General features: G+C 40.1%; 1 protein-coding gene across 1 annotated transcript; it reads right to left on the minus strand.

Annotated features, from left to right (window-relative positions):
• Positions 1-3,008: 3,008 nt before the first annotated feature.
• LOC117282522 (polyadenylation and cleavage factor homolog 11-like) lies at positions 3,009-5,276 on the minus strand (the record flags this gene model as incomplete). Its single annotated transcript, XM_033752486.1, is given in 2 exon segments — positions 3,009-3,239; positions 4,847-5,276. Coding segments are annotated over 2 exon segments (368 nt in total), but the record flags the coding sequence as incomplete, so codon positions are not given.
• Positions 5,277-13,909: the final 8,633 nt, after the last annotated feature.

The following is a 13,909-nucleotide window of genomic DNA, read 5'->3' on the forward strand; positions in this document are numbered from 1 at the left end:
GGGGCGTACATTGTCTTGAAGGAAGGCTACCTGCTTTCCGCCTGTCTTCCACTTGGATTGGAACTTTTCCTTCATGTCTGTTGCCAGGAGGTCTGAGTAATAAGCTGCATTGACTGTTCTGGCATCTGTCAGAAAGTCTACATCGATAACCCCCAACCAGTCCCAGAAGAACGTTGCCATCACTTTTCCTGCCAAACGGCTCCTCCACGCTCTGTTGGGTTTGGGAGAACTGGTATGCTGCCACTCGTGTGAAGACTGCTGGGACTCGGGAATGAAGTAGTGCACCCACGTTTCATCCATGGTCACTGCAGACTTCAAAAATGCATCACCTTCGTCTTCAAACTGCTGTAGATGACTGGCAGCTTGCATGCACACCATTTTGTTCACGTCCGTCAAATTGCATGGTACCCACTGTGCATTCACCTTGCAATAGTGCAGGTGATATTTCACGATATCTTCTATGCTACCAACACTGATGGACAGCATTGCTCCAAGTTCCTTGATAGTGATGAGCCTATTCTCACGAATAAGTGTGTTTGTACGATCAATGTTTGGCTTGGTGACGGATGTTCGCAGCCGACAATCATGCGGTTCATTCTCCACGCGCTCTCTGCCCTCTACGAAGCACTTACACCACTCAAACACATGGGTCCGTGAGAGACGCTCTTCCCCATACTGCTGTTGGAGTCTGTGGTGAATTTCAGAGGACGGGACATTTCCTCCAAGAAATTTGATCACAATGTGATGTTCCATGCTCCGTGGTACCTTCTGTTCACTCATCACTCAATCAACTCCCAGATAGGACTGAACATGTTCTAACCCGAACAGGAGGGAGGGTGGAGGTTGTGACTTCACACTCTCAAGGTCGTACAGCTGCTGCGAAGTGTGGCTTGTTTACACAAAAATCAGTCCCGGTCATATTTGAACCACCCTGTATGTTTTGTATTTATATGACATATTCCACATCCTACAGTCATTTTGACTAACTCTGGATCCATGGAATGCAATTCAATGCAAGGTAATGTAATGTAATGTAATGTAACAAAATACTGTATGAAACTCTACATTTATTTATTACGTTAAATGTATGGAAATTGTGATGACAAGTAATCTCTGTAATGTCTTTTGATACAGTTCATTTCATAGATATGCTGTATACACTAAAACAAGATGTGAAATCATCATATAAATACAGTAAAAACTGCATTAAACAGACCCTTTATTAAACGGAATTCTGTCTTAAATGGAAATATTTTCAGGTCCCTTGACTTTGGGGCTGAAAAAGATGTTAAATAGCCTGGATTAAACGGAAATTGTCTAACATGGACAATGGAAATCAAAATAAGCCTTTATACGGAAAATTTCCAGTCTTCTGGAATGCATCGTTTAGAATAATTTTAGGCATCCTATACATTCTACAGAATTTTGTTTCCTTTAACTCTTTAAAATAAGCTTCTAATCGTACTGCACTACCTGCACTGAGATTCAGCAGAATTGTTTTCTCCTTTCGGAAATGGTACTCAGTAAGGGCTCTAGGCCTACAGTTTTACTTTAGTCTAGCAGTTGTCATCATGGCTACAAAGATAAGAGTTATTCTTGATCTTAACACAAGATTAAAAGTGATTCATGCGAGTGAGCGAGATAAATTGTCTGTTAAGCAGATCATGAAGATGTTTAACGTCAGTAAAACTCAAGTGTACGAGATTCTAAAGAAGAAAACAGAAATTTTGAAGCGGTGGGAAACTTGTGCTAATGGAAAAACAAAAAGGCATGGATGACATCACAGATCATGGAGGAATGGTTAACAGCCTTCAATGGTAGAATGAAAATGCAAAACTGGCATGTTTTGTTGTTCTTGGATAATGCAACATGCCACCCCCATATCGAACTTTCCAACGTGTGACTTGCTTGGTTCCTTCCAAACACCACTAGTGTTTCTCAACCAATGGATCAGGGCATCATTCGGAATGTTAAGGTCCACTATCGTAAATTATTAATGCAATCTTTGCTCGTCAATAAAGGTTCTACATCATCCGCCTCTGAACTTGCAAGAACTGTCTCAGTTCTAGATGCGGTTATTTGGATAAGTCAAGCAGTAAAGAAGTTGTTACCAGAAACTGTGACCAAGTGTTTCGAAAAAGTAGGATTTCCTATGGTAGAAGTTACTCCTAGTGTAGAAAATGAGAATGACCAGAAGGACTTACAACATTGCATGAATGAAGCTGCTTTCAGTAACTGCAGTGCTGAGGACTACATCAACATAGACAAAGATGTGCAAACAGAACCAGACACAATGGATATCAATGCATTAGTTGAGAATTTTAGGGAAAATCGAAAAGGAAGAGAGGAGGAGGAGGAAGAGGAAGAAGAGGAAAATGACATTGTGATAGAAGAAGAAAAGTGTAGAGTGAAGACTTATCAGGATGCTGCCAACAGTTTAAAGGTACTGCAGGAGTTTGCCATGCAACGGAATGATTCAGACATGCTTACTCTAATTTCTCAAGCTAAAGTGTTTGTGGAAAGCCAGGCAGCCAAGAGAGTAAACTGCATGCAAAAAACGCTGCTGGAATTCTGGCAAAATTATAAAAGTGAGTACTGCAATTTTTTCTTGTTCAGTGTAATGTTTGCATGTGTTCAATGATTATAGTGTGAATAAATTAATTAGCATGTTGTTTTGTTTTGTCTCAAATACGTTTATGTCCTGGTTTAGTTATTATAGTATACCTTGATTAAACGGAAACCTGGCTTCAGCAGAAATTTTTTCTGGTCCCTTGAGATTCCGTTTAAGACAGGTTTTACTGTATATGTAATATATTTCATTAATCAGATACACTAAGATGGTGACAACACGTTTTATTTTGGTAATGTTTATTGGAAACAAATTTCTAATTTGATGTGTTCATTTAGAAGGGCTGACTCGCTAATAACATACCCCTCTATACATAACTTTAAATTAATGTCTATTTATATATTTTAAATATGTAACATTAAATATTCACCTTTGTGGCTTGGCATCTAAGAACACAGGTACCACTTTGCTGTTGTCAATGATTAAATATATCTTGCCAGCCACCAGATCTGTCCGCTTCAAGCCAATTTTAACTTCAGGAGGTGGACCCTCCAACTTGACAATATGCTTCTTCCCACCAATTTCAACTGTAACTGGAGGACCACCAAAGGAACATCCATACCACTTGCCATCAACATAGAGTTCACGGGTTGGTGCACCAAGTCGTATCCTGTGGATAAAAATACAAAAACAAATATTTAAGTAACAATGAACCAAATATATATATATATATATANGGGGGGGAGAAAAATCTTTTGCACACAGAGTGACGACATGGTTTCAAATTATGGTTAATCCTCATCACCCAGAAACAGGGTTTTTTAATCTCCCAGTACAACAGAGGTTGTGGCCATATTTCAGTTCAGGGATAACAGTTTATTTTCACATGCTTCTACCATTTTTGTGGCCATACTCTTGAAGGGGAATGGTATTACTACTGAAAAAATATGATGCTTCACTAAGTGGACCACACACCCATGTAATGCATTGCCAATAAAGATTGAAAGGCTGTAGCTTTCCAAAAACATTTTCATTTTACACTGAATCTTTACAGAATATGACAAAAGAAACAAGGGATAAAATTCAAATCAGGCCAATGCAGACAAAGAGAGATTACCAATACTACAAGAAACGGTGGTCAATTAAGGAAGCAGTTGTATGCATGTGTTATGAAGAAATAGAGGTGAATAGAGTAGGATAGAAATGCGCTGTGATATTAATTGAACTTAGCCTCCCCTCAAGTGTTACCCTCTTCCCTGATGACTCCAGCACCTCCTGAAGCTTCAGCGAATTGTGAGTTAAAGCCAGGACCAGTGACGTAAGCGATCGATAAGTTTACTGGAGTTTTCTTGACATAACAAGATGGTGGCAGCATACTAAACCTGGTGACAGAGCGGAACACCTCCACGCCCCCTGTCACCACGGCGTAACAAATTGATGACAGCGGTGAGACAACCAATCCATCCCTGTCGCAGGAGCGTAACAGTGGTGACAGTGGTGAGACAACCAATCCACCCTTGTCGCAGGAGCGTAACACTTCTCAATAGTGCCTTCCCTAACTTTTCAGTTTCTGACTGCTAAATTTTCTCATATTAAGAAGAGTATAAATATTTTCAGTACCTTCATTATACAATACTAAAATTTCATACCACATACAAATATCACAGAAAACAATACATGTAGCATCACAGATCTTAATAAGAGTAACAATAAATATTGTCATGTGCTGGGTGTGTCACGTGACAAATAATCTCACAAAGGTCAAGGATGTAGCGAATATTTAATCTCCTTCACTTTTACACTTATACAATTCACAGTCTTATACAATCCAGTATTTCAATTGCTGTTCAACTATCTTTCGGTGAATGCTGGGTTCCCACTCTCTTAAATGGTGACTGTCTCAAGACTTCATTTCTTACTGAATATTCGAAACTGCTCATAACTGCTAACTACTCAATACTAGTATCTCAATACTCGCTGAACAGTGTTCCTGTTCCTTATATAGGCTCAGCATGGACCACACAGAGAGCACATTGCTGCTCGGCAACAGATATCAGGTATTGTTGTCAGGTGTGTCTACCTATGCATTGCCTACCAATAGATGCCCTACTGTTGCATGACGTCATAGCCTGGTGGGGAGGGGTGTTTACCAAGCATTGTTATGCAACGAACACTCTTTGCTACAGATATTCTGATGCAACGGTCTCAAGAATTTCCATTGTTTCATTGCTCTGCAATGTACGACATATAACACACCACAATATGTTAATTACTAACCTGTGTGTACTTCCATAGATAATACACTCTTTATATGAGTCATTCAAAGAACACAGCACAAACTCTCTGTCATCAAATGTGACCTTCCGGACACCATCCTGGAAACAAATTTCTCTTGGATCATCCGATGCTAGCATCACTACAGCTGTGTCACCATAGAAACGTACTTCCTTGTGTACATCAGGTAATCTAACAGTCTTCACTGTATCCTGTGCTATGAGGTCAAGAATCACGGGATCCGCTGGTGGCAGTTCATCACTTCCATGTGCTTGCTGCTGGTGTACCTGTTGTTGCTGCCACCGAGATGGAGCAGGCCCCTGAAATCTATTATCTGAACAGCTACTAGAAAGTGACTCAAACCTAAAAATGAAAAAATATTCATGAAAATATCTCTGGTTAGTAAAAATATTAAGGAAAACTAATTGTATTAAAGAAGCAAATTTAAATATTTACATTCTAATCACAATTTGAAATATTCTCTCACTCATTTCATGCACACTACATTCAATGTTTGTTATAGGGTAAAAGTAATTAAATCATGAACACATTTTCAAATGAAGGACTTTTACATTTCTTAAGTAACAATAAATATTACTACTGGGTCTTCAAACAATTTCTGACTGTTAACTCACCATTATGGACAAAAATCAATTTGTCCATGTGCTTAATTAAACACCATGCCATGAAGAAGTATGCAGGGGGGTGGAGGCACCATGCCATGAAGACGTATGTGGGGGGTGGAGGCTTGGTTCCACCATTACCTTAGCATTAGATGGAGGTTGGTTTCATGCCCAAACTGCCTTACCCTTGGGAAAAAGCCCCTGGTACCCGTTGGATTAAGAGGCTGTCTGAGCCCCCGAGCCAGTCTGGATGCTGCACAGTAAAGAAAAATATTTTGCTCCTACTGTGAATCAAATCCTTGCTGCCCACCACATAGCCTATCACTATGAATATATTATTCTTGTCAGAGAATGTAGAAAAGAGGACATGTGGGAGTCCAAAGCATGACTAGGAAGATAATATTAAAATGGAAGCAGAGTATCAGGATGTAAACTGGATTCATCTGGCTCTGGCTCATGAGAAGGATCAATGAACATGGTAATAAGCCTTAGGGTTCCATAAAAGGTAGAGAATTTCTTGACCAGCTAAATAACTATTATACTTTGCAATATTTACTTAGTTTAAGTAGCTGGCATGCACTAAGCTATCACTCTTAATGTTCTCAGATCAAGCAGATCATATAACAGTTCACTCTCTCAGCAATATACCTACAATTTATACTGGTGAACCATACATATCAGACAGGAGGTTTCTATGGTTATGAGGGTGTGGAACGTGGTCTTCTGGATAGTGACACTCTACAGTCTTACTGACATTCAGGTTGCTAATAATTTGGAGAAACATGTGTCATCAATCTTTTGCACTGAAAGTTAACTCACCTCTCTATATCACCTTCAAACCCTGCATAGCCCTGAAAGTGCAGAGGCCTCTGCTGGTTAATTCCACCAAAACAGTTCATTGGTTGAAATTCTGGTTGCAGTATTTCATACAAGGGGTAACCATATCCTTGGCTTGGGCCTGGATGATGTGTGGGGATATGACTGCCCAAGCGATCTTGAGTTAAGCGTGCTGAGGTTCTCTCATGTGCACTGTGTATCCAGGGATTATCAGGTCCAAGTTCCCAGTGATCACATCGTATGTCAGGATGACCAACATCATTCCACTGCAAAGGTCCAGGTTGAAATTCTCCTCGCATGGAGGACTGAGGTGGCCAAGGCAATGAGGTTGCAGTATGATTTCTATGCTTATAAAAAATTGGAAATCGCTCATCCATGTCTCCAAAACTAGCATCCATAGAGAAACCACCTGTAAACAAAATAATGGCATGTAAACTTCAGTCTGAAAACATTCTCATTAGCAATCTTCTGCAGCACCAACATACGTGTACAACTACTCCACCTATTCACAAAAGAAGGAATGTTTATGTAGCTGACTTGTGGCCAATCTCACTGGAATCACTACCAGGGCAGAAGTTTGCACTCTTATCACCTATAATCAACTATGGTATCAACCTATGGTAGGTCCAGTGTCTCATTCTATGGTCCCTAATCAAGCAGTAGTAAATGCACTTAAATAGTGAATTTAATGAATCACATATGCCAGCATCTAAACCTGAACACATTAATTCTGAGAAATATAAAAAAGAACCATACCAATGATTTTCAAATTCCAACCACATGAAAAAGGGGCAGTAACATATTCTCTTCAACATCACCCATCCAAGTACCAATGCAATATTTATTAACACCTTGAAAAGAATTTCAAGTTTCAAAGTGCTGTAGTAAAGAGCATTTACATTCACCAGAAAAAAACTTTTGATTCTCATCTATGGTAGGAGGTACAGCAGTGATTGGACATGCTGAATATATTGAATTTACATGCACAGAGAATATTCTTAGTAACTGGATGCTTTCATGGCTCTGCGCTTCACTGCTACCAGCGTATTGATGGTCGCAAAGCACATGCAAGTTCGGTCAATGACTCAGCATGCTTGATGGCTGATAATGTTTGGAATGAAGGAAAATAATTAACTTGGTGTCTGGTGTGCTTTAAGTGTAAGAAGGATTGTTGGGTCTGTGTTTCTCAACAAAACAATTAAATATGAGAGATATGTATGGGTTATATTTGGGCAGTTCTTTCCAGAGTTAACAGAAGAAAGACTCTACAGATGGTTTCAGCAAGACTCAGCTACTGCCCACACTGCACATATATGAGGGTCGTACTGAAAGTCACGAGCAACAATTTTTGTAAAGTATCATGCTTTATTATTGACAAACCAAATACACCACCTCAATCTACAGGCCTTTCTTTATTTTTCCACATAATCACTACTTCTCTGTACACATTTCTCCCAGCGTTCTGGGAGTTTGAAAATTCCGTTCAAGCCATCCAAAGACACTGATGCACTGCTTTCTGAATTGCCTCCCTTGTCTCAAAACGTTGTTCACGCAGCTGATCCTTCATAAACCCGAAAAGATGGTAGTTGGAGGGTTCCAGATCAGGGCTATAGGAGAGGTGTGGAAGAACTTCCCACCCCATCTTTGCAATTGCTGCCAATGTGAGGCGAGCGGCATGGGGGTGAGCATTGTCATGCAGGATGATGATGTTTCATCCCGAACGTTTATCGCGCAATGCACAACGGAGCTTGTGTAGCATCTGGACATAACGAGCAGCGTTGATGGTTTGCCCAGGTTCCAGGAATTTGGCCAGAATAAAACCCTCTGCATCCCAGAAGACTGTGTCCATCACCTTCCCAGATGATGGCACTGTCTTTGCCTTCTTTTTTTGATGGAGAATGCAAATGGTGCCATTCCATACTCTGCTGTTTCGTTTCAGGCTCAAAATGGTGAAACCAGCTTTCGTCACCTGTTACAATACAGAGCAAAAAATCATCGCCTTTGTGTCGATATCTCTGCAGCAGTTCTGAGGTGATGGCTTTTCGCTGATCTTTGTGGTCTTCGGTCAATAACCACAGGACCCAACGAGCACAAACTTTCCTATAGCCCAAGCTTTCAATCATCTTCTGTATTGCACTGTGCCCTATTCCAAGTTTTCGGGCTATTGTGTCCACAGTCACATGCCTGTCATCTTGAATGATCTCCTCCACTCTTTCCTTGTTGCGTTCAGTTGGGGCTGTTCGAGGACGACCGCTCCGAGGTTCATCTTCGATGCTGGTGTTCCCATCTTTAAAATGTTTCACCCATCTTCGAACACTGCTCGCACCCATGCACACTTCCATACGCACGCTGAAGTCTCTGGTGAATTTCTGCAGCAGGGATTTCCTCTTTCACAAGAAATTCAATGATAGCATGCTGGGGAAACGACATATGGTTGTCGGCCATTTTGTTAGGAGTGATACTGGTCACGTCATGCAAGCTATTGATGTCACAAGACACTCAAGGTTAACACAACAGCTGGTTCCACCTATCGCCATAGTCTCTTTCGTCTGTTGTTCCCTAGTTGCATGCAAAAAAAAGCTGCTCATGACTTTGGGTATGACCTACGTATCTATGCAGGCTTTTCAGAGTTAACAGAAGAAGCAAAGACTCTATGGCTGGTTTCAGCTACTGCCCACGCTGCACATATATCTATGCAGGCTTTCCAGAGTTAACAGAGAAGCAAAGACTCTATGGATAGCTTCAGCAAGACTCAGTACTGCGCACACTGCACAGATATCTATACAGGCTTTGTTCTATGTCTTCAGGGACAGAATTATCAGCACTGATATCTTGCCAGCACATTCACCTGATCTTAACCCTTCTGATTTTTTCTTCTTGGGTTGTTTGAAGGACAATGTTTACACCAATAACCCTTGAATGGAAGAACTGAAAGAAAACTTTTGTAGGGAAATTTCAAATACTCCTGCAGAGCATCATCAGAAGGTAAATCAAAAACTTCTTCCACAGGTGCAAGGAATATCTACGTACAGATGGACAGCATTTTCAGCACCTCCTGTGATCTGTGAACAAAGGTAAGAACTCCCCTTCATTCCAAATGTTATCAGCATGCTGAGTCACTGGCAAAATCTGAGTGCACATTGTGGCAGATGGCATGTCAGTTGAGGTAAAGTGCAGAGCCGTGAAGGTGTCAAGTTCAATAAAAAAAAACATCCTGTACACCTATAGCACACTACTTCATTCCAAGTTTGATGCGATTTGAACATATCTGCCCATGATTTTGGTCCAACTACATGGTTCAGCTCTATGTAATGATATTTTGTTTATCACATCCACAATACCTGGCAGGAAAGACTTGTTAAAATGATGCATACCTTATACTTTATGTGACCGACATCATTTAATAATGTGATATGACTTTCTTAACAGTCCAATTTTTCCTTTGTTACAAAACTGACATGGCCAGCCTCACAAAGGTAATGTCCATATCTGAGGTACAAATTACTAAAATATCCGCTGTAACAAGCTGCTGAAGTGCTTGTTTAACAATATTTAACAGCAAAACAGTAACCCTCTATCCCGAAACCAAACTGAGATTCATTACTCGAAACATAATGAATACAGTNTTCCAGAAGGCTTATATACTCCTAAAGTCTCATACCATACACAAGCTTGTATGATTCAAATGCTCTGCTAGACAAAAGACAACAGTTCATATTAAATAAACTGTTACCTTTTTAAAGATCTTCATTTCTGATATAATATTCCTTCAGTCTTACTGCATTTATTTCAGTTTGTTCCACATCACAAACCTCAACCATAAGAAACCCGATTCTTCACAACCTGGACAACTCCACTTATAGCATATTCTGACACAACATATGCTTTATATTATTACTCCAGCAAAATCATAATCATTAGGAATTTCAACAATTAAGTGAAAAGTCTAACTGTATTCTGTGTCAATGCTTTTCTACCATTTGCTATTGGGATGCGAACCCTATGTAACAAGCAGGGAAGACACGAGACTCTAGAGGGTTCTGATGGTGGTGTACAGGTCTCAGGATAACTTTGCCCATCGTCCGGTATCATAAAGAACACATTTCACACACTACATGTTTCCAGCCACAGGTAAAGGGGTTGTAGACACACACTCTGTTAGGTCCATTAGAAAGATCTAACCTCAATCACTGGTCCACAGGCTTAACTTCCTACTAACAGATACTGATTAAATAAAGGCATCTGAATCAATGTGTTACTGCTTGGTTCTTCAATGATCACAAGTAATCTAACTGCTTGTACAAAGTATTACTTTAGAGATATGGATATATGATGGGGAATGTGAATGTGGATTAGTGATCTAACTTCCAAAGTACAGCAACTTAAGAGTAAAATATGACTTACATGGAACCACTTCAAGAATTCTGGGAGCAACCTAGATGTCAACTTCCATTAGCTAACTTATGTCATTTAACAGACAGAATGTGGACGCTTTTCATAAAGTTTAATGTGCCCTGTAGTAAACGCCTTTTTCAGTTTTTACATAATACTGTGACATAAAACAGCATTTCCACTGTGGAAATGTTCCGATCCAGACTGACCTAATCAAATACCAGATGAAACATCCCCTCCAAAAAAAAAAATTCAATAAGCACTTCCTGGTTCTCAACAAATATTTCTTTTGTTCATTAACAAACAATGTAAAACTTATGATAAGATCGTAAAATGTAAAACACATACTGAACTACGAAGAACCCGATTTTCAGCTTTCTTTTAAAAGTTCAAAAACTTACAATAAATACTGTCGCGTGTTGCCTATGTAATGCGACAAATAAGTTCACGCAGGTCTCGGATTTGACGAATATGTTTACTGAACACTCAGTTTACACTAGCGAGTACATTTATTATCACTTTCAGTATCACAATTACTGCTTCTGCTATAGTCAAAGTCAAACTGAAGAATGACTACTATTCTAAGGTCAGATACAAGTCGAACCTTCTCCGGCAGCTTCTAAAACTCAACTGTGTTCCTTTCGATGCTGGACTTTTATAAGCTGGTCTCGGACGGAAGGTGTCGGTGTCGACCGTTGTTACGCAACGAACCCTCTGTTGTCCTTTCATCTCCGGGGAAACGCGTTTGCTGCTTTAAGTGTTCTAGGCAACGGACGACTGTTGTTGCGTTTCCATGGCCGTGTTCCGGATGCCCGGTACGAGACGTGAGACAATATGTTGTCTTAGCAACAAAACAAATGGTAACTCAATGCTATTGGGGGGGGGGAACATAGTCACCGTGACGTCATGAAAGCATTACGAACGTCCGGAGGATACTCTATCGATACAAAATGGTTGCCGCCAGTGCCCAGAGCTCGGTCGGTAAGAGGGTATGCTATCATACCACCAGCCTGTGTGTGCTGCTCCCTCCCAAAGCTCCCAAAGAACCACTAGCTCACATTAACCTTTAAACGCCAGACTTTTGAAATGGTGCTAAGCTTGAGCTGGCCGGATTTATTTAAATACCTGCTGCTGGTGCAAGTTTAAATGTCCATTTCTGTTTGGGCACTTAAATTTTAGCATTGTGTTTAAAAATGCTGTACCTAACACAATTTTTATGATAAATGGCTGGAATTAACTTTGTAAGATTTGAGGCTTTCACGGCGGAAACTATGAAGAAAGCAGTCTTTTGGGATTTGGCACCGTGTATATGTGGTGTTAACCTACGTTTCGGAGGAACGTATCGCCTCCATCTTCAGGGTAGAACTCTTCACTTGCAGATTTCTTATATTTTTCTTCTACCCTGAAGATGGAGGCGAGACGTTCCTCCGAAACGTCGGTTAACACCACATATACACTGCGCCAAATCCCAAAAGACTGCTTTCTTCATCGAATTAACTTTGTTTGTATCAGCAAAGAACATAGTGTCGCATATTATAACGAAGACTTGAACATTTTTATTCAAAGAGTTATACATTATTTTCAATTTTTTTCTTATAATTTTGATGCATACTGCAAAAAAAGTTTCACAGACCTTCACATAGTTGTTCTGCATTATAACTTCATTTCTGTTTGTAACACTTGACAAATTTTAGCAGTCCCTGGTGTCATAAAACAGATGGAAGCAATAAATTCGTTTGGTTCTCTGCTGGAAAATCTTACAACTTTGTTACACCCTTCAGATTTTTTTGATCTTTTAACTAAAGGACAGAAGAATGAAAACATGGCTATTCAATAAAAAGCTTTGAGGTCCCTTCTTCAGTGTTAAGGCCTTCTGTTGTAGCTGCAAGAGATTATTGTCCTATCTATGGTCGTGAACAGTTGCATCTTGGCTGAGATACAGTGTGAGATCTGTTTTCTGTGCATTCATAGTGAAATCGAATACTGTAGTTTCATTTCAACCTATATATACATCAAGCAGATAACAAACAAGTATGCACATTGAATTTTACTATATATTTTTAACACATTAATCTGCAGAATCTGCAATAAAAGTACTGGCTTGTGGATAAGTTTGGGCATAACTCGTATGTATACTCTTTTTTGCTGTTGTCCACTTGGGTATCATTTTAATTCCTCTATTAGGGTTTTACTCAAGTCTGTCTTGTAATTACTACATATAAAACTAAATACTAAGGACTGTGCATGCGCTCCTACAACTGGCGTGTGCATATTTCCACTAGCGGAGTTTAAATGCCCGAGTGGCCAAACTGGGATACTTTGGCCATGATGACCATACTCATCACTGTCCTGATCGGGGCACTTTGGATGTTAAAGGTTAATAGCTACAAATAATTTGCAACCCTGGCCTCTTGTACCTTCTGAAGGGGCATGAGCTACGTAATATCAAGCAAAGTTCGAAAACAAAACACACAATGGAGTAAGAACCTTTGCAGTACAAAAGATCAGGTTGCAACACTATTTATTGGGAGAAAGTCTCTCACAAATGATTCACTTGTCCTCTTAGGCCCTCATTATACATATATCCTCCGAATGGACTGCATATATTCCTTTCAGTGTTTCAAGCCTTATTCCTGCAAGAACTGTAAGAAATCTGTTTCCCTGTATAATGTATCGGACGTTATAAGAACGCCTTACTGTACGTCTTTTGCCCCACTGCCTTCACAAACTAAAGAGCAATTCCTGTGGGATACAGCACATGAAACTGAATGGGTATGCCAACTCTGTCTCAAAAGCTCCTGGCAGGTCAAGCAGTGTCAGTGAGCAGTGATTCCTCACGGCCATGAAGTGGCGTGACACATGGGAAGCAAGAATGCTTTCCACTCCTCATTCAGATGAAACTGTACACACGTATAACATGATTGGAAGACCAAACAGCGTGTTATGAGGTGCAAATGCATTGTAGATTACAGCTGTAAAATGGGTGTAGTAGATGGGACCAACATGCTGCGTAGCTATGTTCAGTGTATTCATAAGCCTGTGAAACGGTACACAAGAAATTGGCACTTGCCATTACATGCGCAGTGAGTGTGATGCTGGACTGTGTGTCTGGTCCCATGCTTCAAACAATACTGCACAAAAACAGCTCTGCAAAAAAAAAAAAAAGTTAAAGGGGGGGGGGGGGTCTAAAAAAAGGCTGTGGAGGCCCAAAGGG

This window comes from Cryptotermes secundus, unplaced genomic scaffold (assembly GCF_002891405.2).
Source record: "Cryptotermes secundus unplaced genomic scaffold, Csec_1.0 scaffold24, whole genome shotgun sequence".
In the NCBI taxonomy this organism is placed as follows: Eukaryota; Metazoa; Arthropoda; class Insecta; order Blattodea; family Kalotermitidae; genus Cryptotermes; species Cryptotermes secundus.